Source organism: Melospiza melodia, chromosome 1 (genome assembly GCF_035770615.1).
Source record: "Melospiza melodia melodia isolate bMelMel2 chromosome 1, bMelMel2.pri, whole genome shotgun sequence".
Taxonomy (NCBI): Eukaryota; Metazoa; Chordata; class Aves; order Passeriformes; family Passerellidae; genus Melospiza; species Melospiza melodia.
The window spans coordinates 35,157,840-35,183,053 of NC_086194.1; the positions used below are offsets into that span (position 1 = coordinate 35,157,840).

A 25,214-nucleotide genomic window follows, 5' to 3' on the forward strand; every position below is an offset into this window, starting at 1 on the left:
ATCCAAATACGCTTCCAGGATGCAGCTGCCAAAGAAAGGTTTCACAATGAACACAGAGGGGCATCCCTGTGGCAGCCTCAGCTGAGGTGCTAATGATTTCATAACCTGTTCCTTTATTATGCAAGCTACAATACCTGCTGAGACTGTTCAGCATGGGAGGGAGTGCCTGCTGCCAGGGCACAATGGTGGATTGATAATGGGTTTGCATGTGGAACAGATCTGTACTGTGTGTTTTACATACATACACAGCTTTGAAACTACAAGAAAGCAGCCACTTTCTATTTCCATTTGCATTAGAGGCTTTTTAAAAATATTTGAAATAGACATTTATTGTGACCATAACTCTACTACAAATTAAGATCAGATCCCAAGTCCCCTGTGAAAAGGCTGCTCATTATAATATGTGGAGATGTCAAAAATGGCACTAAATGACACTTAACTTGAAATCCCAAGCACTATGCTTATCCATAACTTAGGGTTAAATCTACACTGTAAATAAGACCAGGAGCTAAGCAAGGTTGAGAGGGGTGGGGGATGTCCCAGTTGATGGATAGCCACAAACTGAAGAATAAACAGCTGGTTGTATATGTCTGCCAAATACAAAGTGTCTTGCATGCATACTGCTGCATTTTCTTTGCTCAAGTCACAGATTACCTTCATTACATATCCTACATGGGTCAGATTTATACGAGGTGCAATGCTGTTGATTCAGATGGCTTGTTGCTATAGAGAGATAAAGGCAGATTTCTTGTCTAAAGGTACACATATTCCTAAATGCTTAGTTTCTCATCAAATTTTATGTATGAGGCATTTTAAGGACTTGCTATCTGGTAGACTAATACAAGGTCTAAATCCATGCTTCACAAAATACAGAGACCAGGGGAAAATAAAATACAAACATGCTGCTGACCTGCAATCTGACTTTGCCCTTATTCTTTATGCTCATCATATTTGCCTTTCCCATTAAAAAAAAAAAAAAAAAAAGAAATAGAACAACAGCAGAAAATGTGGAGCAGAGTGAGTAAGCCATGGCTTCCGACCCCTGGAAATCAGCCATACTTACTGCTGTGCAAATTCCTGCTGCTCTCTGAGCTGAGATCATACTGTTGGAGATGGCAAGTGTATAGAGCACAGATCTGTATCTTTCTTCCATTGCTAAATATTAACAGTAAAAAATAAATGCAGGTGATGCAACAGGCTTTGACTGGGTCTATTTATGTGACTGTTGAGATATTTTAACCAGATCAGTAAAATATTTGGCTCCCTGTGACCAAAGCAAATAGATATGATGTTAGTGCAAACCGAGTGGAGCTTCCACTTTGCTGTTATGTAAAGTTAATATTTTTTAACATGTTCACCTGAAGTGATTTGACATGTCTCAGGGTACATGGGACAAACACTTATTTTATAGGAGACATCTGGAAAAGGACACATCTCCTTTCCATTATTCATCTTCTGCTTCGTCCCCTCCCTAAGCTGAGTTGTTTTCCTCTGCCCTCCCAACTGCTCCAAGCAGTTAAAAAAAAGAAAAAACCTCACAAAACCAACTAATGTTTCTTGAATGTCAGCAGGCACTGACTGTCAGGCCAGCAGGACAAACAAATTACATTGTCAGAGGCCTTCCACTGACAGCTCCAGCCTACCCGTTCCCACAGTTTATATCTGGAAACTCTAGATGCAAATGCTGCAGTTGATTCTGATGGCTATAGTGGTTCTTCACTGAAAAATGGTACTTTGGAGTTGGGTTTTACAGCATTGGGAGTTGGTGGGAGTTGAAACAATGCTTGTGTTTTTGGGAGGGCATTTTCCATCCTGTGTGTGTACACGAGACTCAGGACACGTCTAGATCATTGGCATTACTTCAAATGTGCAAATACAGCAAGAGAGCTCCTTCTAGCCTGGTCAACCTGGCCTTTTTGAAATATTTTTTGCAAGGATTATTTCCTCCTTGCTGAATGTTGTGTTGAAAACCGTGGGATAAAATATCTTAAAGTTATCGAGTACCCACAGATTTTCAAATTCACGTGACTCAACTTTTGTCACTGCTGATCATAATGCTGCTCTTTTACTTCTCCTGGTATGGCAACTTTCTAGTTAAAGCATTGTTTCAGTGGCAGTTCTCAAAGAGGAAAAAGTAGAGGAAAAAAAGTAGCAGTTCAAACTATCACTATTCATGGAGTATGCACGAACACTTATGGTTCATGTAAAGACATTAAACAAATAATTAGCAGTTTATTAGTTCATACTGCAGACTCTTGGAAGGTGGCAGTACAACCTGAGCTTTTTTAACATGACTTTCTACTGACCACTAGGCCCTTTACTCTAAACTGGTGCACGGGGTGTTATTTTAATCTTCAACACAAAATTCTGGTTTGGGAGAATGTTTCCTCTTTAAGACAGCATTTCTTTCAATACAAAGATAAGATAAAATAAAAAAACCTCCAAACAACAAACAAAAAACCCCCATCTGTGAAACAGTAAACCAAACACGAGTACAAATTGGAAGGTAAAGATGTAAAAGTACCCTTTTTTTCTTAGTAGGATGTAGCATGTCATTAGCAGGCGTTAAGCCAGTATTCAGGGTATAATTTAGGAAAATGTCTTCATAGGGGTCATACGTTTTTTGTGTGTCTCATTCTGTTCTAAATGACTATATTAGCAGCACTCCTGTGAACTTCAATGGCAAGAGCATCATGCCCAAAAGAACATCTGCCACCTCTCCTTGTATTCCTCAACTCAACTGCACCAGGCAAATGTCTGGTGAACAGAATGGTGGAAAGGTGCTTTGCAGATCAGCATAGGCTTCAGTGATGGTATCAAGAAGAGCAAGGGTGGAGTCTGGCCAGAAGAAATTTTGTTAATATTATGGTGATCCCTCTTCTTAACTTCACAAGCTAATCAGGGATCAGGACAAATTACTTGGTAGCAGTCCACAGATTTCAAAGTGGAAGATGGGGATTTTTGTTTTCTTTTGAAGCATAGGACACAGATGGGTGTCAAAGCTTGTTTTACAAGTGGATGTAGTGCACGTTATATACTGACTGTTTATGGAGCGTGCGTGCATGTGTGTGTATGAGTGAGATTCCCAGTTGGTTTAAATCCATTGTCTTTGGCAAAGCTGTGTGCTGTACACCATTGAGAATTGGCTCTCCTGCTGTTGATGTATTCATTCTATTCTTGTTTTCTCAAACAATTGTGTTAACTGGGCTACAGCTCATGAGGTCTCTTTTTTTTCAGGTTTATATTTCCTCAGCAATAATTTGGTCATAAATAGGCACATTTTGAAGAACACCAGATAGAATAAAGTGGAAATATTTTTAGGAGAAAGTTTTTGAATATGATTATTGATTGTCTCATTTTAAAGAATAGTTCAAAAGAGAACATCAAATTCCTGATTAAAAGAAACCAACTCAGAGATACTTACCTTTTCCTATTTTATCCAATTTCCGCTTGCTTCTATTTAGAGCATTTCATAACAGTTCCTTTCTACTGTAAGCTAGAGAGTAAAAAAAACAAGTGTGTTTTGGTATTTGCATTACTGGTCACTTAGACTTGCTGCATTTTATCATGTGTATTGGCTGGTTTGTATGCATTTTTCTTAAACCAAGATTTAAGATTTACATGTTATCTGGAATTTGATCTATAACTTGAAAGGCTACTGTAGCCACAATAAGAATGAAAATAACCCTGAACTGTTGAAAATTCAGCTTGGAGCACCCAAAGTGGTAATGACTGCAATAGTAGCTTTGTCGATATTTATAAATCAATGCAAACCAGAAACTGGATGTTTTAATTTAGTACTGTTTCAATGTAACTGATACCCTCAAGTTTAGAGCACTAAGCTTTGTGAAGTGCAATGTTATTGCAGGGCATGCATCCAATTTTTAAAACATTATATAGATTGGAGACAGATGAGCTTTTCAGAATTATTTTAGGCCTATTTTGATTGAATGCCTGAGATGCATTTTCCAGTGGAAATTAATTGCATTGATGTGAAAACAAATGAACCCCAACCTCAAAATTAGCTGCAGGTTCCTGCTCGAACCAGTACTTAAAAGAGAGGGAGTGGGCACGGAGGGTGACTGGGAATTACGATGACAATGTGCACTTTGTTGGTAGAATAAAATAACCTCTCTTCAATGCCTGCCCTTTTTTGCTGTCTCTCTTAGCATTCATGCATGCGTAGAGAGAGAAATTTTCCCATGTATCTGTGGCTGGACATGAGTGGACAATGGCTTTTATTTGCTATCATTGCTTCCCTTTGCAGGCTGCTGGAAACCTTTGTTGGTCTGTGTCAGCAGCTAAGTGTCAGCAAAACCTCCCACAGCCACTACCTGTGGTGGGTATTTTTCTGGAGCACACATTTCTTGGGGATTGTGCAAGGTGAATTTATTAGTAAATAGCAGCTACCATGATTTCCACCTTTCAGTGTAATTTGCCTTAGCTATGTAAAAACTGCGTTTGTGATTCCTGTTTCTTTGACTGATGCTCACAATCAGTGGACATGTCCCAGTGAGAGGTAAGCAGGGAAGGCATTGTGAATCCTTTAAATTACAAGAGCAAGCAACACTGGCTTGGAGCTGATCTCTGTTGAAGTACAGCTGCAGCAGCTCTCCATGACTTTGTTCTGTGTGCCTTGAGATTCACCTCTTCCCTGTGCTCCTCATAATTTGTACTAATATAGCTGTCAGCTGGGATTTTTAGCATGTTTAAGAGATGAAGTGTGTGCAAAGGTTCCTCCCAAGAAACGGCATATATTCATTTCGATCTTCATGAAACTTTGAAGGGAATCAGTGAAGTGGGTTGGGGGTGGGAAGAGGTCACTGAAGATGCATAGCTATTTGGCAGCATTAAAATATTTTCACACCTGGAGATGACTCGCTGAACAGATAATTGAGAGAACACCCTCATGAATGTGCTCCTCTGCCTCCTCCCCCACTGCCACCCAATGAAACAACCAGCAGCTTTGAGACACTGAGCATATTTGGGGCTGTGACCATGGTGGGCCGTGCTAACTTTCCTCTAGGCTGCAGAGAGAGGTTGGCACTGCAGGAACAATGTGCTGAGGCAGAAGTGCTTGGGAAGCAATGAGCGTTGAAAAGCACAGAGTTTCTCTGTGGCATTCTTGTTAAAGGATAGGATTAAGAGCTGGATTTTGGCCTGATGCTGATGTCATATATCATCTGAGAGTTTTTCAGGCTTCTAATTTTCAATTTTGCTTATTTCCTATTTTGTTTAGGAAATCATCTAGAATGATCTTTTACAACGCCTTTCTTAAAGATTTCTACAGTATGTTTTACACTATTTTTAGTGTTGAGTGTAGAATTTAAATCTCAGTAAATAAACAATCTCTCATGTATATACATCTACATATTGTCTTCATTAGTGACTGTGCTCTGCTAACCAGAGCAAACTCTGCTTTCCATAGTGGATACAGAAGACTTGTGACTTGTCAGCAGGAGACACACTGAATCTGCCAGTGACAGATGCTGGACTGGTTTTCTCTCATTAAGGATGTTTTCTTTAGTCAATCTATTTTGTAGAAAAACTGTGATCAAATCTCTGCTCCGTGCCCAGCCATAGCATTGGGGCTGCATGTGCTGTGAGTTGTACTGGCACATGTCTTGAGACTCAGCAACACTTGGAGGTACTGTCTTTGTACAAGCTCTAGACTGATGAGCATGAATGAGAAACTGATGGCTACAGTTTTATTAGTTTATTAGCATGGAGCTGAAGAAGAGTGAAGATTCAGATTAATGGCCTTTTAATTAATATTATTTTGTATTTAAATTGCTGAAAGTTTCCTTTGGGGTCTACTTTGTCTTTTTGTGGACTACCCACTGCAGCTGTTTTTCTGTGGGGACCTAACTGAATTAGCCATGACCAGAAACTGGCCTGCAATTTAAAGCCTTCACTTAACTAGCAATCTTAATTTGATTAATTAACGCAGGACCCTTTTCCCTTTTCTCTTTGTGCACGGCAACCTTTCTGCTCTAACTTTTACAGCGTTGGATGTGGGGGCCCACAGGGGCAATGCTGAGGAAGAAAAAGTCAAGAGAGGTAAAGCCACCCAGAGTATTAGTACAGCAGTGCTGTCTGCCTGCAGGCACATGAAGACATCAGCAAGTACATCTTTCTTAGACACCCAGGCAGGCAAACATCTCTGGAACACGGGGGCATGAAACTGCTGCCACAGCATCCATCATCCTGTGAAGGACAGTGAAAACATGTGCTGTCATCTTTGACATTTTAATTGAAAAGAAAGCTTACACAGATTTCGACCTTAAGCAGTATGTTTATACAAGTGTATACAGAGAAATAATCTGTCAGTTCAGTGCAGGCTCATTGCTATAGGAGTTGGTTTAGTAGCTGAACAATCCAACATTAGCTCACACACCTTGCCTTGTTCCATGCCTCAATAGTTTTTAGTAGAAATACTTTGCCTAGAGGCATGCAGTTATTAAAAAGAGGCTCAGCTTGCTTAAAGTCTGGAATTATTAGCTCATGGTAACAAGCCTGCACTGGAGAAACTGTTGGTTCTTTGTTTTCATAACTTTGCTGTAATTCACCATCTTATTTTCAGAGACAAACTTCTGCATTGTTTGGGAAGTTAAAAAAAAAAAAAAGGGAAAAAAGAAAAAGACAAATAAATCACTTCAAAAAGATTTTCAAAATATTTTTATTATAAAGTGGGTTTTACAAAGCTCTTTTATCTTAGTATTTCGATTAAATTGTCCTGGTCCAAATAATAATGGTAAATAGAACGACAATTTTGAGAAATTTGTTTTACCTCATTTCCAGTATAAGAATCAGTTGGTAGTGAGCAATCAGTGAGACCTTCCTGTAGACCCTCTCAGCCCTTTAAAACTCTTTTAAAAAGTGCGTTTTCTCCATCCTTTTTGCAGCCTACTATCCCTTTCAGATGCAAAGTTTTGAAGGTCAAATAAAATCCATTTGCACTGCTGTAACATGTGTGTGAAAGGAGTCACTTGAGCAAATGAGGGCTCCAGCACCTTTAGATAGCCCAAACCTGGCAGAAGAGTTACTCGGTGTTCAGTTGTCACTTTACCTGGACGCTGTGTGTAGGTTTCTTTCCAGCTGTTTAACCTGTTGATATTTTCCTTAGCGAGCCTCAAATTTTCAAATTTTCTTGATTTTGCTTGTCAGGCTGGAATCTTAAGCCCAGATTTTAAAAAGAATGGTCATGATAAAAAGTGTTTGTGTAAGCTTTATTGCCATTATTATTCCTGGTTTTAAGTCAGCTGCCATTTCATGTATTTGTGTGTTATAGCTACCTACTTTTTCAATGAAAAATAATACACCTTTATTTGTGAGGCTGAAAAATCCTTTATTTACCCAAAGAACTAAGCTTGGCTCTGTCTGAGCTGAGAGATTGTGCTGGCAGTGGAATCAGTTTGACATTGTTGCTTGCTTTTATGATCAAATCATATTTATGTTGCAATTTTTTGGGTTAATCCTACTTCTTTTTTTTTTCTTATTTTAATGCAAGAATGTGTTTTTATATGGGGTACTTCTTTATAATCCTTGAACCTGCCTTTTGCAGTGTTTCCCTGCTTTGCTTTAACTATGCCATTATCCTTCACATATCATTTGTGAGCTCCAGCTGTGTCCATAACACTGTACAGAACATAAACTTCTCCAAGGAGGTTATAGTCTAAGAAACCATTCTAGCTTTTCTTATTTTTCTTGTAATGGGTCACGCCATGAGACCCAGTGAAATATTTAGAGGGAAAGAAAGATTGAAACCAGCAGTTTCTAAGACCTGTAAGAGCCAAAAGGCAAATGTTAATGGGTTTTGTGAGGCTTCCAAGGACCTGCTGGTCCTTGTACTTGTGCTGAATTTGCAGAGGTTCCTTAAACATGTGTTCAGGAAATATAGGTGGCATTAGCAGAACTGGAGTTTTTAAAGGCAAGATTTATCATTGACTAAAACTTTAAATAGACTTTGGCTCAGTAAATACATGATGGGGCTGCTGATTTGTGGGGCTTTTCTCCTACAAGCTCAGGTGAGAAGTACAGAGTTCTTAACACATTTTGAAGGCATTTTTCCACAGGATGATAGTATTTTACTGGAGATATATATATCCATTATCTGACCGGTTCTTTTGGTTGTATGTTTGTTTGTTTTACTTATTCTTTCCCTTCATTTGGGTGTTCTGTCCTTGTGTATTAGAACAAGTGATCAAGAATACTTTTCTGATGGAGATGCTTTGTTTCCAATGAACAGCTTCTCCCCAGGTGACACTGAGGGACATTTGAATTAAGAAGTAACACCTCTTTAGTTGCTTTTGGCTTCTGTTTCGTATCATTTCAAATCTGCATGCTGCATCTTGCTCCTTTTGTAATGCTTGTTGCTGAATTCCTTCTTCCTCTGGGCTGATGTATAGCTTGTTACCGTGATTGTGCCAGCTCTTCTGAGACACTTACATGGGCTTTCCCTTCACTTCTCAATCAAGCTTCTTGTCTTTAAGACTTTTTGAAGCTTAGCCTTATCTTATCTCAGTCCTCCAGTTTCTCATTACAGTGTCAAGCATCACTTTCACTTCGCCAGTGTTTTTACCATCAGCTGGTTTCTCTTTCCCAGGCAGAAATCTCTACTTGTCCAACACTGGGAAATACCTAAAGGTGAAAAATATATGAAGATACATGCACACCTCATTAAAAATCTCTACAGAAAGCATAGCTTTGTCTGGATGCTTCCCAAATCCTCTAAGTTATGAGCCACAATTTTCACTCTCTAGAGTGTTGCCCTTCTTATGTCTCAGCCTTAGCTACTCCCTTCCTCTTGCAAACTTTCTCGGTCCTGTCATTTCTGAGCACACCAGTTAAATAAAAAAACATAGAAAGAAACAAAAAGGCAACCAGAGTTGTGCCTCTAAATTGTCTCCAATTCTTTAGCATATTTATTTGCTTGTGTGTTCTATCTCCTTCTTCTACTTTTCATCTGGTTTGTGTCCCTAGAATATAAACATGCTCTGTATGAATTATCTCTTATCTGTGTTTGTACAGTGCCAGGCTCAACAGGGTCCCGGTCCCAACTGGGACCTTTGGGCACCACCACAGTATAAATGTCTGCTACTGATAATAATAATCTGCCCACATCATGCAGATGTCGGAATTATCTGAGAAATACAAACAAGGATCTTTACTAGGCTGGCAGGGAGCCATGAATTCTAGGTGCCAGTTTTCTTTTGCCCTGAATATGCTTTGACTCCCTGAAAAATCCTGGTGACACAAACCTCCCACTTCTTGGAAAGCTTGGCTGTCTGGTGGTGATGTGATTAAAACATCATTAAACATGGGATACAGCAGGTCAGGTGAGGTCCCTTGCAACTATGTGAGGTATTCCAAGTGCTGGTCTGATGCTTTGCTGTTGCTTTCCCTTGTGTTTATTTTTTCTTTCCTCCTCTGAAAGACAAATGGATAAACTGAAACTAGACACAACTGCCCTACTTTGAGAGTGGGAAAAAATGGATCACAAATAAGGAAAGCCCTAGTTAGACTGGTAGGTTTAGATAATAGCAGTGTGGATCAAAAAACAGCAGACAAGCAGTAAATGAGGCAGAACACATTTCTCAGATTAAAACATCCTCTCCATGTCTTTGCCTCTGACTGAATTATTCAAATATTGAAGGTCCAGGACAGCACTTGGGCCAGGTACTCTGGCTGCAGTAGCTGCTGTAAAAGCAGCTTGCAGCTGGTCTGTGGAAACACATGCTCCAGGAAAGTTACTTTCTGCAATGAAAAGTTTAATTGTGACAGTACCTGGCTGTCAATGAACTTTCAGAGGGTAGACTGCAGCCAGCTGTGCTTATTCTCGGTAGGGTAGGCTACTTGGGGGCTTCAGCCTGAAAGCCACCCAAACCACATTGACATAATGACATTCCTTGAAAAGATCCAGGCTGCTGGCATGCAGTGATTGCTCCTCATTACATTGGTTATAAAGATATCATTGATGCCTCATTCACCTCTGTCTCCCTATTGCTTCTACTCACTCTCCCTCATTTTTTCCTTGATCTCCAAACTTTTTGGGGCAGAACCTCACCCACCTCACTATTTTAAACCACGGCTTCTAGGCACTGTTGTAATAAATATGTAGATGCATGCATGTTTATACATATATATATAAATGATGAAAGTCTGATCAAGTGTGTTGTGTAATGGCAGTGTGGTACAGGGATCCCTCAGCCAGTGCTGAGCTGACATGGCAAATTCCCACAGCACAGCCCGTGGGCTGCTCTGGTGTGAGCTGACTGGGTCTGAAGGCTATGGAAAGTCAAAAGAAGAGTTCCTTTACTCCAGTGCAACTCGGTATACTTTTGTCTAAACTTTTTTGTCAGAGCTAGCTGGAGTGGAACAAAGGGGGTTGTGATGTAGGTTTTCTTGATGACCTTGCATGAATGTTATGTGCAGGGGAGTAAGGAGCAGGAGAGAGGTCAGGGTAAGACCCACTGATCTGGAGTGCTTTACCATAGTAGAAAACCTTCTGCAGTGATTCTTTAAATAGCATCAGTCCTTTTGCACATAGCCCCAGATGGTCTAGGTCAGCAGGAACCTACTCTCATGAGACCTCAGCAACAAATTGTCATCTGCCCAAATTGTTCTTGAAGACTTCAAGTTAAGGGAAGCCCAGTCTTTTAATAGACAAGTGTAGTGTTTAGTCATCAGGCATCAATTGCATCATGTCAGATGGAGTATTTGGTATTAATCAAGGAGGCAGACACTGAAGTATATATCCTAGACATTTGATTGCATTAGAGGAGTTATCTTTAATCATTGGGCAGAGCCATATGATGGAACATGATCGAGTCACCATGGCTTAGCAGGGTACCACCCATCTGTTTAAATGTTAATAAGAGTGACTCATGGTGTTAGCACGACCATGCAGAGGAAGAAGAGCCACATGGTCAGTTACAGCAGCTGGGCTAATGTGCTATTTTACTAAGCCACCATAATTCCAACTATCCAGGCCATGTACACCCAAAGTGTACAAATGCTGGCTGAGACCCCATCATTTTCAATAGCAGGCTTCCACTAGAACACAGTAAAAATTCTTAAATTTTGGAAAAATTTCATGGGTAGCCAGATTTTTAGTGAGGTTGAGCATCTGCCAGTTCTCTATCTTATATGTCCTTTATCTGTGGGCTGTTTGTCCAACAGCCCTATTTATTTAGCAGCACAGGTGCCAAGGAATGAAAATCTCCCAGTCAGCAATATTGACTGACAGTCTGCAGGCAGTACATCATCAGCATTTACAAAGAGAGGAGCATATTCAATATGTCCACCAAAAAATAACAGTTATAAACTCTCACTGACTTTCTTTGCTGCCAGAGAGAAAGCACAACAAAAGAGATTGTGTTGTCCTTGGAAGAGATGTCATAGACGAATTAAATATCTCAGCCTGTAGGGTTCTGTGCCATACAAGTTCTCTGAGCTCTGTGACAGTGACTGTTCAGGAACACGTGCTAAATCCATGACCTGTGTTCAGTGCAGAAGCAATGGAGGTATCCATGAGTACTGGCCAATGTCAGTTTCCCTGATATGGGAGGGGGGAATCCAGAGTGCATTATGTAGCGTTTTTATCCATGGTAGGAGCACTGCAGGCTTTTCAACAAAGAGGTTCAACCTTGAAGTGCAAGTCTTCTCTGACTGCTCTGCACCTCTTTTAAAAAGCAGACTTGGGAACAGACTAGCAGGAGTGTAGTAAGAAAAAATATTTGAAGAACTGAAGATTTTTTTCCCCTCTTGCTAAGTGTAAAGTATATGCTTTCCCCTAAAATGAAGCAGTGTTAAAGGTAAAACTGGGGGCATCAAGGAAGATTCTTTGCCATTTTAATAAATACCAATAATTCCCTTTTGCCCATGCCCCCTATTCCCAAACTCATTAAAGCAATTTTGGAAATTTTTTTGGCTCTGGAACATATAAGCAAAACCCAAACCATGCAGTCCCTTGAGAATCACTTGCGCAAATTGTATAGGTCAGGCCAAAATAAGTTTCTGTCAAACAGCCTAACACCTAAGCTTATTAGGAAACTGGTGAATTGTACAAAGGGTCTGTATGTAGAGCACTCTCAGAATGAATAAAGGGGCAAGGGGGGGCTCTTTTCACAGTGCTTGTTTTACTTTGACCCCACTGAAAACTCAAGAGGTATTTTAATTGAATGCGTGGCTCAGGCCAGCGCAGTTCCCATAGATTCTCTTCCATGGATCTAAGTTCCCACACATCTGAGCTGGTGGACTCAGAGGGCTGCAGAGTGGGCAGGTGGGTGCACAGCTCAGTCTCATCCCAGGCCAGGCAGGAGACTGCACCAGTGCTTCCTCCTTTCCTGCCCACTCCTCCCACCACTGTCTGGGAGGAAACCCCATGGGCATCCCCAGCCGGGGTTGCAGCACACTCTGTTCTGCACTGAAACGCCCCAACCTGGGGCTCCAGCCCTTCTCTCTGGCACAGGGACTTTAAAGCATGAGGTAGAGAATACCCGTTTGAGTTTGTCATCTGCTCTGCAGGGCAATAGTTCTGGTGAGGATGGGCCAGTGGGAAGTGGATCCTGCTTGTAGGGGTCACCACAGCCTCTAAAAACCAAAATGAGATCTCCTCCTCACATTCAACCTGGTATCTCCTCACTTTTTTCTTTTTAAAAGAACACTGAATCTGCTTTTCACACTATTTTGACCCTGTCCTATTGATTTGTCAAGTCTTCATGTGTGAATGAGTGCTGGTACACGGAGCAGCTGAGTTTAAGTGGACAGCAGAATGGGTCTGTGTACTTTGAGTATATTTTCTGAGCTCATTTTTCCTGCACTGCATCCATTCCACTTATGCCACCTCCACGGCACCCCAGGCTCAGCCCATGCGCTGAGCTGACTGTAGAGCTGTATATCCCAGAAATTCAGTCATGCTCCCTCACAGAACTTACTGCACTCTCTCCCAGGATTACACCACACATTTGGAAAACGTTGTCTTGAGTTTTTTTAAGGTGATATGAAGATGTTAGTACATCACATTCCTCCATCAGCAGATAACAAGGGAGGAATAGGAAGAACTCTTTGTATCTGAGATACATTTGTTGTTATTTTTGGGCTTCTTTCTTCCCCTTCTGAATAAGTACTGTATGTGTCTGGGAGGATTTTTAAAACATCCTTCAAAACACAGGCTTTTTCTCTCCACAGAGAACCAAGACAAAAGGATGGGTTCAGTTGTGTGCAGCTGCTAAAAGAGGGCAGCTGAGGGCAGAAGGGTGGGAGGAGCAGAGTGTCTTAGTATGAGGGAATTGTCAGGGCAAGGATTTTGAGGTGGCGTTTGTTGGGATAGAAATGATTTTAGGGAAACAGGGTTGAAGACATGAGGGTTGAAGGACTGCAAGTCCAAGGATGGGAAATACTGGGGAGTTTTAAAGAAAAGGGGATTAGGTGAAGTCTTGGCAAAAGAGAAGGAGACTTGTATCTCAGAAGAAGGTGGTTTTGCCATCAGACAGGAACGTACAGTTTGAGAGCCTGGATGTGGTGCCCTCCAAACTGGATGTCTGTGAATCCCATTGCTCACAGCCTTTGGGCTTTTTGCATGATGTTTGATAGCTGGAAGTGATAGCTTAAGTTAGAGGAGGGTTGCCAGTATCACTTGCAATTGGAGGGGCAAAACCCCATCATTTGGTGCGACACAATTCGGGCCAAGCAGGACAGTCTTACCTCTTGCTCCTCTAGGGTTATGACTCTGCTTCCCTTGACCAGCTCAGCCCAATTTTAAGGCTTTTATGGCTAGCTGAAGGATGATCACTGAAGCAAAGGATGCTTCTGCCAAGGCTTTAAATCAGCCATGATGTTTAGAGGCTTTAAACATCTCAGGCTTTTGCCGTGATTGCCCCTGCAGAGGTTCCTCAAACTCCCAGATTATGCACCCTCTTCTCCAGTCTGTCTTGTACCTTTAGGGGCAACTCTCCTTCCTAATAAACTAAACCATGTGCTGTACAGAAAAGCATCCTGTTCTCTGAGAATATAACACACCTACTTGTACTCTCAGTGTTTGTTGAGGCACTGTGTGTGAAAACTTTATTTTCAAGGTTTTTGAAATCTTGAAATGATAGCAAATTACATTCACCCGAAACTTCAAGCAACTCACACTTTCTTCAAAACTAAAAAAAAACCCAAACCGACAAAAAACTGCTAAGATAATTCCCAAGGTCACATTCTTAAAGGCTTTTTTCAAAGTGTAGTCCCAGCATTGTTTAATTCATTCATTTTATGATTCTTCTTTGTGAGTGGGCTTGCTTTCTCACATGCAGTTTTCCCTGTGCTGTACTTAAAAAAATCCTTCTAAATCTTTTGAACCCCTTTTGCCAAAATAATTCTCTCTGTTTTTCTGTAGTCGATATGTTTTGCTTTCATAAACTGCTTAATCTGAATGTAATTTTCCTAATTTTTTTCTACTTTTTTTTTTCTCTTTCCCATTTTTTGTGTCCTGGTGGTGTGCTAAGTGGTAAAATTAGTAATTTTTTGTTTTGGAACAAAGGCTTGTTACATTTTCACAGGAGAGATTATCAAGAGTGATTTGAAATACTCATTTTAGAACAGCTTATTTACAGATGATACAATTTCAAAACTAATTTAAGAGTGGTAATTTTCTGTCATAGTCTGTGAAACTATCCTCCAGATATTTTTGTTCTTGAGGGCTAAATTTACAGCAGTGCACTAATACCAGCAGATTTTTCTGGTTTGTCTGTAGAAAATATTTTCTGTACTATCTTTTTCTAGCCACTATGCTGTGCAGAGGTGCTGAGATTGAGACCAGCGGATAGGTTTACATTTATGTTATATCAGATGAACTAAGCTGGAGCTTTAACTGATAAAGAGCGTAAGGAAGGTGATTCATCCTCTTCTTGAAAACTTTATGTTCCACTGATTTATGCAGGAAAGGGCAAATCCTGGATTGGTTTATCTGTGCCTGCTTGTCTGGAGCTGCCTGTGCCTACCAATGGCTGGCAGAGTAAGGCTTGTTTTGGTCTCCACAGCCCATGACAACTTTCTTTTCTTTTCCTTTCTTCTAGGCCTGTCCCAGGTTCTCTGTCTTCACTACTGCACCTACACAACCGACAAAGACAGCCCATGCCTGCCTCTATGCCTGGCACCCTGCCCAACCCCACCATGCCAGGATCTTCTGCTGTACTCATGCCTGTAAGTTTTCTTATTTGGCTTTTTTTTTTTTTGCAGGGTGGGAAGTTGTATTGTGTTTGATTCAATCTAAGCAGAGGTGAAAGTCTTCTGGGTTTTGTGAAAACTCAGTGTAATAAGGAAGGTGGACCTTCTTTGGTGCTTCACCTTAGACTAGAGTATTTCTGATTAAGTTAATGGCTTGCTAATTAGTGTGAGAGTGATTAGAAGCAGTTTACATGAGACTACAGTTTGCGATTCTCATACTTGTTCATGTAGGTGAGATCAGTATGTCTGAGATGGAACAAAAAGATTTTTCTGAATTCAGAAAATAACTGGAAAAGCAATGCACATAAGCTATGTCAGTGAACTCTAAATGATCCTCTTGTGTGGGATTTAGCAAGAAAGAAATGTGATTTACTTTTCAGGCCCGTTAACTTGCATTTATTGAGAACTAGGTAACAATTCCTGCTCATCTTTCATCATTTTTGGAGGGATAGGAATATTTCCCATCTTATGGAAACCAAAGGGCTGCTTTACAACTGTAACTTCAAATTTAAAATTATTTTAGCCTTCTAACCTTTTCAGTAGAAGACATTTGGGCAGGTTAGGGGTGGAGAAAAGTAAGGATGACATGGGGAAGAGGGGATGGAGAAAGGAGAAGTTTTTGCTTCATCTCACTGTGTTCAGTTTGCAAGACAAACCTGAGAGCAACTGACCATGGGAGGGAGAAAAGCGCTGCTTGTTCTTGCTTTGCTGGATCAAGGGGAACACTCCACAGAGATACAAAGATTCAGGTTTAGCTGCTGTTTGAGCAATTGTGAATAAGTTATTAATTATTGACTTGTCAATAAGGCTCTCCTGGAATATCGATCAGGAAGTTTAACAAAAAAACCCCATAAGAGGTGTCATTGTGGGAAGTTTTTTTCTGGCATGATTCCCGAGAAACCCAAAATGCAACAAACCTCCAGCAGCAGTGTAAGTTCAGTGGCTTCAGTCTGCTGCTGGGGAGCCCTTTGGGCAGCTTTCCTTGCAGAGGAGCAGGTGTGCTCTGGCTGTGAGCATGGAGGTGAGACAGACCCTGTCAGCACTGGCTGCTCCTCCTGCCCCACAGCACTCCTGAGAGGGCTGGGGGGAGATGGCACTGGGAGCTGCTCCTGCCCCATGGAGAAAGGGAAAGGGGGCATTGGCAGCTCTTCTCTGCCCGGGGAGAGTGGGGTATTCACATTTCCCTGAAGCCCAGCACCCATTTTTGCAGGCATCATGGAGGATGGGAGACAACTCCTCAGCACAGGGCACAAAAAAAATAGCTCCCCTGCTTGGATTGCTCAGAAGGACCCAAAATTGTCTTTTTTGTAAGAGTCAAAGATTCAGCAGACTGGCTCAAAGCGAGGTGGGATGCTCAGCTCTGTCTGGAAGCAGCACCATAACCCTGTTTTACCACCCCTTACAAGGCCTAGCAGTGTTCAGGGCTTGTCTTTTTTTGGGGGAATACCCCCCAGGAAATTATTTTGTAGAGGATTTGCTGCCATTAGGTTTTGTTTGTATCCCTGCCTCCCAGCCTAGTGAGTCTAGCTTGCAGAAAGGGCTCTGAACAGCCAGGAGAGGTTTTGCTTTGTTTTTTGTTATCTCAGCAGTGCACGAAGGCTTCCCTTACAAGACATGTGGAAAACTCTTCACAGCTGAGCAGTCCGAGTGAAGGAAAATCAGCCAACTTGTTTTCCGAGTGCTTGAGATTGTAGATTTTTATTTATGCTTTTAACAAGCTAAGTTGGGCCGCACCGGGAAGGGAAGCTACAATTTTATACAGTGATGCTTTTAAAACCACTTAACTCTGAGTGTTGTTATACTGAAAGGGAGAAAATCATTACAAAAAAGCGCAAACCTGGGTGGCTGCTACATTTGTTTATTAAAGAAACCCTTTCTTTATAATTGGCTGTGAGTTTTCAGGGCCGATTCTGATGAAACACATGCCTACGTCCATACACATATTCAATTCATGACACAGATTGTTATTTTCTCAGTCATGACTTGAAGAAATAAAGCTGAGTCCATTTAAATAGAAACCGAGAGTAAATTCTTGCAAGTGTCTCCAGATGTTTTCAAAGCTTTTTTTTGTTTCTTTTAAAAGATGGAGCGACAAATGTCAATGAACTCCAACATCATGGGGATGCAAGGGCCGAACCTCAATAATCCGTGTGCTTCACCTCAAGTTCCCCCAATGCATTCAGAAGCCAAAATGGTAAAAAGAGAATTTTTTAAAATTACTGTATTTTCTCATATTGCTGTTGCATACCAGTTATCCAGACAGTGGGGGGGAAAGGGGGGGGGGATGTAGCCAGACACTGCTTACTTCATTCTTAGTCATATGTTATACTCTTTTTTAATATGCTGCAGTAAATTGCCTTTGTGTCTCTGAACTTTCAAGTTGTTCTTAGTCCTAACTGATCTCTCGGTGAGAGGGAACTGAAGGTGAACTATCTGATCCATACTGTGCTAAATGGGATTTTTGGTGCAGATCAGTAGAATTTAAGGAAATGGCCTGGTTGTTTCTCTAATGGTGTCTGTGCTCCGCAACTTGATCTAAAGAAAATTGTCAGTTAATAAAGAGTACAGTATAAAGTGTGTGCTGCAGAGCCCTTGTTCCTTCCAGACAGAAGCATGGTGTGTCAGAGAAGCATACAAAATAATACCTATTTCTATCTATCTATCTATCTATCTATCTATCTATCTATCTATCTATCTATCTATCTATCTATCTATCTATCTATCTATCTCTGGGTTATTTTCTTTTTCTGTGTTCCCATCAAAAACAACTGTCAGAATTTGGACAAATGTAATTTATTTATATGAGTCAAATGTCATAATAAAAAAACAAAATTGTTTTTTACAGTTGTTCTACGTCTTAAAAGGTCCAGGCTTTTCAGGCATATGTACTGATATAGGATTAATGTTCTTAAACTAAACTACAAGTGGACATATATAAGTTTTCCCCAGCTTTATATACACTCTTGTGGAGGTATTTGGGACTAATATCCTTGGAATCAAGTTATTGATGTAGAAATACTTTAGATTTTAAATTTCAGAATTGCCATTTGCTGCTGTCTAATGGAAATATGAAGACAGAAGTTTTTAGTTTTAACTCTGTAGGGCTTTTATCATCTCAATATACCTCATCATAGTGAAAATGAGGATTAACTTCATTGAACATTTTTCAGTGGCATTTTGCCAAGGTAAAATTGTCATAAGTGAGAGAATGAAATCAAGCTGACAAAGATTAAGCAACCACATATTTTTGCATATTTCTACTTTTCATGACTGGTGCAGCTTTTAAAATTGTTGTCATCCATCCCAAGGCAAAGAAAAATATCTACTTGTCTATAGGTATAGTACATACAGGAGACTCTAGGTTAAGAGCAACAACATATACAAGTTTATTCTACCTCTGTTTTCTTAGGTTGGGTAGGTCATGCCTTTGCCTCACTGTTGGTCTGGGTTAGGCTGTTAACCCAACCTCTGTTAACACTCTTTCTAAAACCACATTCTGTAAACATGCAGCCATTTGGCCAGAAGAAGAAGGATAGCCAAAAATGCTGGCTTCTCCAGCCAAGGAAAACCTGTGGTCGAGAGTTCTCTCTGCTGTACCACACAGTGACAGTGACATGCCAAATGGCAACAGCATCTGCAGCAGAGCTTATTAAAAACTTTTTGGAATAGGCAAGTGTTTTTTCAATGCAAGTGTAGCTGAGCCAAGCTAAATACTCCTTGGCTGAATAAATCCAAAACTGGCATCTGTTTTGGGGACTAAGGGTTCTGTAGTTTACTCTCTCCCCACACCCCCTGCCTCCTTTTTACTGGTAGTGTGAGGCTACTTAAGAACAAGATTAAATTATTGGTGCATATGGTGAGAATTCTGTGCTTTAATAACTGAAACTGTATTTTAATACAAATTACCTTTTAATCTGGGTGAGCAGGTTTTCTCCCTAAATCTAATATATGAAGGCATTTTAATGTATGAATAAATTGCTATCAGTTCCAAAATGTGGTGTAGTGAACAAGCAGAGCCTTTACTTCTGCCACTCTTCCAAGGGTAGAAAAAAATCTGCACACATTAACTCTCAAGAGGTATGACTCAGAGTTCCAGGACTTTTCCTATTTTCAAATGCAGGTTTGTGGTTTTAAAAATATTTTATATTTCTATATTCTAATTTTATATTTTGTTTCTGTATGAACACACATGCAATGTAAAAAGCTTCTTCATTTGGTCACTGCTTTGAGGAATATGAATCTATTAAAAATACTCTGCCTGAATACAAAGTAGTAAAAGTGTAGAAAATTTTCACAGCAAAATTATTTCTTACATGCAAATTCATGGATTTTAAATCAGAATAATCTGTGTTACAGGGATATTTGTTCTTATTGTTAACTGTTTTGCTTTGCCTCATGCTTTCACATACTCTGGTGACTTAGTTAAAAGTCAAAAGTTAAAAGTCAGGATGTTTAGTACCTTATCAGACTGTGTCCTGCATTAGGAAAGAATTTCAGATTTCCCTGGATTCTGCTAGTGCTATTACTGCTGGTGCATTCAGCATTGCCTATGCCCTCTTTGGCTGGCCCACCCCGAGAAGAATGGATGTGTCAAACACCAGAGAGAGTCATCTAAGATGCTTGTAGCTAGTGACTGAAGTAACTGGAGAAGTCCAGGGGGACTCACCAGGTGCCCAATTCCATGGGAGTATCAGCACTTTTGGGAGGCCTGCGGGAGAGAATGTGGGATAGGTTCCTCTAAATGTGAGACCCAGATGTGAGACCAGATCTTCTGGCCTCATGGCAGCATGTACCTGAGCAATGCAAGCACAGTTTGGCATACAGCAGTCATAACACTGTTTGGTGACACATGTGACTTGACTTGCCTCTGTAAAATGCATATGAATAAATAATATATGTAGGGATGCTATGTGATGCCAGGTTTTTTAAAGAAAGCTGATAGATGGCAAAAGATTCACACCCTTGATTGTTTCATAATTGGTTTATATGTGGGAAATAGAAGCCAGTCTGATAAATATATACATTGTCTGATATACAAGCAGATCTGCCCATAAATATAGAATATGTGTGGCATAAATGTAATGTTTCTATAATAAGCAATACATATTTTAATCACCTAGTATCACCTGGCATTTATGGAAAGCCACACTCTGCCACCCAAGGTGCTTGCTTCCTTGTTTAATTTTTTTCATGAGAACATTCCATCAAGTATTAAGGTACTGTAGATGACATCCCAGAACTGATTTAATTTATCACAGCAATCTCAGTTTCCCTCACACTATGCCTCTCAATTAGGTTATCACCTAATGCTTTAAAACTCTCCTAGTAAATGAATGAGTGAACATCTAAATCAATACTGCTTTCTTCTTAGATTCACAGCCGAGTAGGTAAAACTCTTATGCTGCCCACCAAAAACACACATTGATTTTATATTGAAATATATTGCACTGGAAAGAGGAGGAAACATATAGCTCCTTAGTGTACATGGTAAAAATATGGCAAAAACATGCAGAGTCGCACGTGTAGCACATTAACATGTGGTTCAGTAGGCTGAAGGTATTATGGAGTTGGAGCTGTTGGCAGTGCCTCTGCCTTAATATACTGCCTACACCTAGCTTGGTTCTGCACTTTCAGAGTGCTGGAGGTTTTAGAACTCGGAAGTGCCATACTGCATGGATTACTGGAGTGCAAGATAAATAGCGTGCACTGAACCACTGGAAGCCTGTGTGAGAGCAGGTCTTTTCCATGGAGCTGATGCCTTTCTATCTGAATTTTGCACAGCATTGATCTTTACCTGCAGAAATTTATGGCCTCTGAAAAACGATATAAAAAGCAGACTGGCAATGAACTTAAAAACACAGTTCTCAATTTAATCTATTAATTTTTTCTTTTACAATTTCTGTCTGCCACTTGCTCAAGATGTAGTTTTATAAAATTTAAATTAAATGTTATATGTGTAGCTTGGCTGTGCCTGTAATCCTGACAGAAGGTGTATGTTTCTTTAGAAAAGGAAATATATTATTTCTGTATCAGAAACATAGGACTGTGGGCTGTTGCTTTTGACTTGTAAGCTTTACTAGGCTGAACAGCAAAAAAAAAAAAAAAAAAAACAAAACAAAAAAAAAAAAAACACCAGCAAAAAAAAAAAAAAAAGAAAATTGAAAGTGTCTGTCAGATGAAAGAGTGAAAACATAACCAGAAAATAAAAGTAATAAATTGGTAGAGCACATGCTCCTAATTATAATGGTAAAATAACCAAACCTCCTAATATACCTAAGAATGCTGGACAGCTTTGGCAGAGGAGGAGAGAAGTGAAAGAAATTGCAGTGTCATCAGCACTAATTTTTATTCAACTTAATTAGAGGTAAGGGCCCAGATCCTACTGGTGGCTGTGTAAATCCCAGTGCAAGCATCACTCAGCGCTCCATCCCAGAGGAAAGGCCAAGCTGTCTGCAGAGACCTGGCTGCCTTTTGTATGGCGCTAAGACAAGCACGTCTCCCTATCTGCAGGAACACAACAGCCAGCCAATGGGAAAGGCTTGGCCACAAAGATCCAGGGCTTCCATCAGGTGGAGATTATGGTCTGAGTTTGGATGGAGTCTTCTGCTGCTCCTTGTTTTACAAATAACATTTTGTTTTACAAATAACATATGCCCGTGATGGTGCAACCAGCATAAAGAGAGAAGCAGCTGGAGGAAGCTGTCACCCCAGCCCTGCTTTGGTGTTTGGCTCAGCCATTGCAGCAGCTCTTGGATGTGGAAGCAAAGAGTGCTGCCCAAACAGTGGTGGCTGGGACAGCTGGTGGCCTTGGGAAGGACATCCCTCTGGATTCCTGCTCTGGGCCCAGGTTTGCAAGGTTTCCATGCTGATTTCAGGCAAGGGGCTGACATAGGCAGTCCAGAGCCACTGAACTCTAGGTTTAGATACTTCACACTTTGTGACTGAAGATACTTTGTTGAACAAAATAAACGGTTTGAAGTCTATGTTTTCCTATCAAGCTGTCTGGGAATGGAATCACTTTAGTAGAACAGCACATAGTGCTTTAGGGCCAGAAGGCTTTCCTTTGCATGAGTTCTGGACTGCTGAGCAGAAAGAAAAATGTTGCATCTCTGCAGAACTTTCAACAGCAATTGCTCATCTTGTACTTCACAATAAAGAAATGAAAGCAGCATAAGAGAAAAAAAAAGTGCAAAGCAATGTCTTCCAAATAAAAAACAGAGTCGTGATGAAATTTCCTGTATCAGTAACTGAGAAGTGTTTTCACAGAAAGAACTGTTGTATAAAGTTAAAACCCACAGTGCTTCTGCAACTGTTGACAAAACTAACTATTCTGTAACTGTATCTCCTGTTATATTTGTGCTTATGTTTTTAAGCCCTCAAAGGCAGTGTGCTCCTGATCTGTGCTTTAAAACCATTCCTGGGCTTTGCCTGCAGACAGCGTGCCTTGCTGTAGATTAAGGTATTATTGTGATAGGTGAAGATAATCATATTCTGGTTTGTTTACTGAAACAAGACCTTGTACCCATCATGCCTAAATTCTGGATTATGTACTAGACTGGGTAGGAACTAGTTCTTAAGCTGTCAGTGGCTCAGTAAGTTCACTGGCGAAGCAAGGCAGCTCAGTTACTTAGAGCTGCTGCGAATATGTGCCGAATATCTGATCTTGTTTCTCCCGAGTGGATATGAATTGCGTTGCCTCTCACAGGCACAAGTTGTAACAATTCCTTGCATTTTTCTTTCTTTGTGTCACTTTATCCTGTGGTGATCTTATCAGCACTATTTCCCTAGAAGAACTTGGACTTTTATTATTTTGTTTGCCTTGATTCAGCTGGGTGTTAAAGTGACCTCGCTTTCTCCCCCACCCACCAGCCCTCACCCTGTCTCTTTCTCCCTGTTTCTCCACCACCCTCTTTCCTTAGAGGATTTACTGTCTTTGTAGATTTGTTTCTCTTTCTCCTTTTCTCCCCAGTGTCCACCCTGATTTTGTAACCATAGCAATAACTGAAATACAATCCCAGTATTTGCTTGCTGTGGCTATCATCTAGCTCAACAGATGAACTGTTGGCTTTTGTGTGTCATAAGGTTTTGAAACTTAAGTCTGATACATCCATATATGTAGGGGTAATTTGTTTGGTGCACAACAGTACCTTACAGAAAAGGTTTTGTTTGTGGAAAGTTGTGTGTCAGTGGGTGCTGGTGCAAGCAAAAGCAAGCCCTCATGGTAGTGAAGCCAGGGAGGGAAACTGTGAAAATAAAAACGTGGTTGCGTTACAGGGAAGTTCTGCTTCACGCAGATGTATTTCAGTCTCTTTCTTGGAATATGTACAGCTTTCATTTTCCAGGATTTTTGCAAGATCCACAAATAATAGAAATTGCTTTGAGCTTCAGGCTGTTGCACATTAAGCCCAGCATTTGATTGGGATGTGCTAGTGCATCTCATGACAAGTGGCTGGGGGAGATGGTTTTGCACACTTTACCAGGCCCGTATTTTAACCACTGAGACACAAGAGCTGGAAAAAAAATCCTCATGGCAATAAATTTCTTCTTTATGGACAGGCTTAAAAAGTATTTTCTAAAAACTATGCAGTAGCTAATGAAGCAGTTTATTAATTATGGTAGTCTTCCTGTGAAATAAATAATTTCAAACTGTTGAACTGAGAGAGAAAATTGAAGTGACTCACAAGAGGCCACACAATTTGTCAGTGGAAGAGCTGAAACAAGCACAGAAGAATTTCTGGCTGCCAGTTCCAGAAAACACAATTTCTGTCTGAGAAAAATTTATGTACATTTTTTTTTTCACCTTAATATTAATGTTGGTAATATCAATATAATTGTTGAAATACACTGTTTTTTCATGACTAGTGGAAGAATGAGGAGACTGAACTCTTCGAGCTTACAGGGAGTGCAGGCTCAAATTTAGGACTCAAATCTGAATGAAGGTGGCGCTTTGTGTTTGGATTTAATGCCCCTGAAATTTCCTGAACTTTACTGATGAGATTTTGGCTCAGAATGACAAAAATTAACTGATCTTCTGAGACTTCTGTCATCTGAGATGATGGAAGCCTTGTGAGATCAGCTTCCCTGGCATCGTGGCTTTCACTGAAATCTCGGGAGAGCACTTACTTTCACATAATGTCAACCATATCCAAACCAGGACTAAAGAAAACCCCTGCAGAGCTCCTTGTAAGATCACAGACGTGTTTGAAACCCTGCTACAAGCTGTGTGCCGTCCGAGGGAACGTTCACAGCATTTGTTGTTTGTTCTGTCGGATATGGCCGGTGACACTTCTCAGTGCTGGGAAGGATGTGCACTGTTCTCCAGATGTTCATTAGGGCAACTCCTCATTTATGTTCAGAGGAGGTAATTTAAAAACTGGGACAGGCTGGGTCTCCCACCCTGGAAACACTTACGCAGCAAACTATGCTCAGCTCTGGTTTTTACCAGCAAATTGCTGGCCAGTAAAGTTTATCTGAGCTTTTAGTGTATAAAATGCTATAAATAATCTTCCCAAATGTGCTCTGTAGTCAGACTGCATGGGATGCAGCATAGGTTGTTGTGTCCTCTGCACTCTGCATCCCCTTTATTCTGACTGCTGCACAGCCCCCTTTATGGGGTGTCCCCCCAGGGGACCTGAGCTGCCTTTACTCCTTTAGTTGCTCATGTGCTGAGGACTGACTCTGGCAATGTGGGCACATCCAAGTTACTCTGCTTTAGATAGTTCCCTTCATTTCAAAGAATTTACATTACAAAGAAGACAATGCAATACTGGACATTGGTGGAATATTGCAGAGGCAGGGGGAACATTTGGCCAGCTGAAGGTGAACTAGCATGAAGATTTGACTAAAAAACTGTCAGGTTCCTTAGGAACAGAATTCAATTTATGCAAAAACTTCCTCTTCTAGTTATGAGTGTGCCTTTTTTTCCTCCCATTTTTTATATTAAAGTCACAATGAAACCAACTGTTTTTCATATTGAAAAAATGTTCCACAAATCTTACTTT

General features: G+C 40.5%; 1 protein-coding gene across 6 annotated transcripts in view; it reads left to right on the plus strand.

Annotated features, from left to right (window-relative positions):
• Nucleotides 1-25,214, plus strand: part of CREB5 (cAMP responsive element binding protein 5) — a 257,670-nt gene that overhangs the window by 167,755 nt on the left and 64,701 nt on the right. For all 6 annotated transcript variants that reach the window (XM_063153664.1, XM_063153647.1, XM_063153683.1 and 3 more), the window contains 2 exons: nt 15,063-15,189; nt 17,297-17,407. In XM_063153664.1, coding sequence (XP_063009734.1) covers nt 15,063-15,189; nt 17,297-17,407 — 238 coding nt within the window. The remainder of the gene's footprint in view (nt 1-15,062; nt 15,190-17,296; nt 17,408-25,214) is intronic.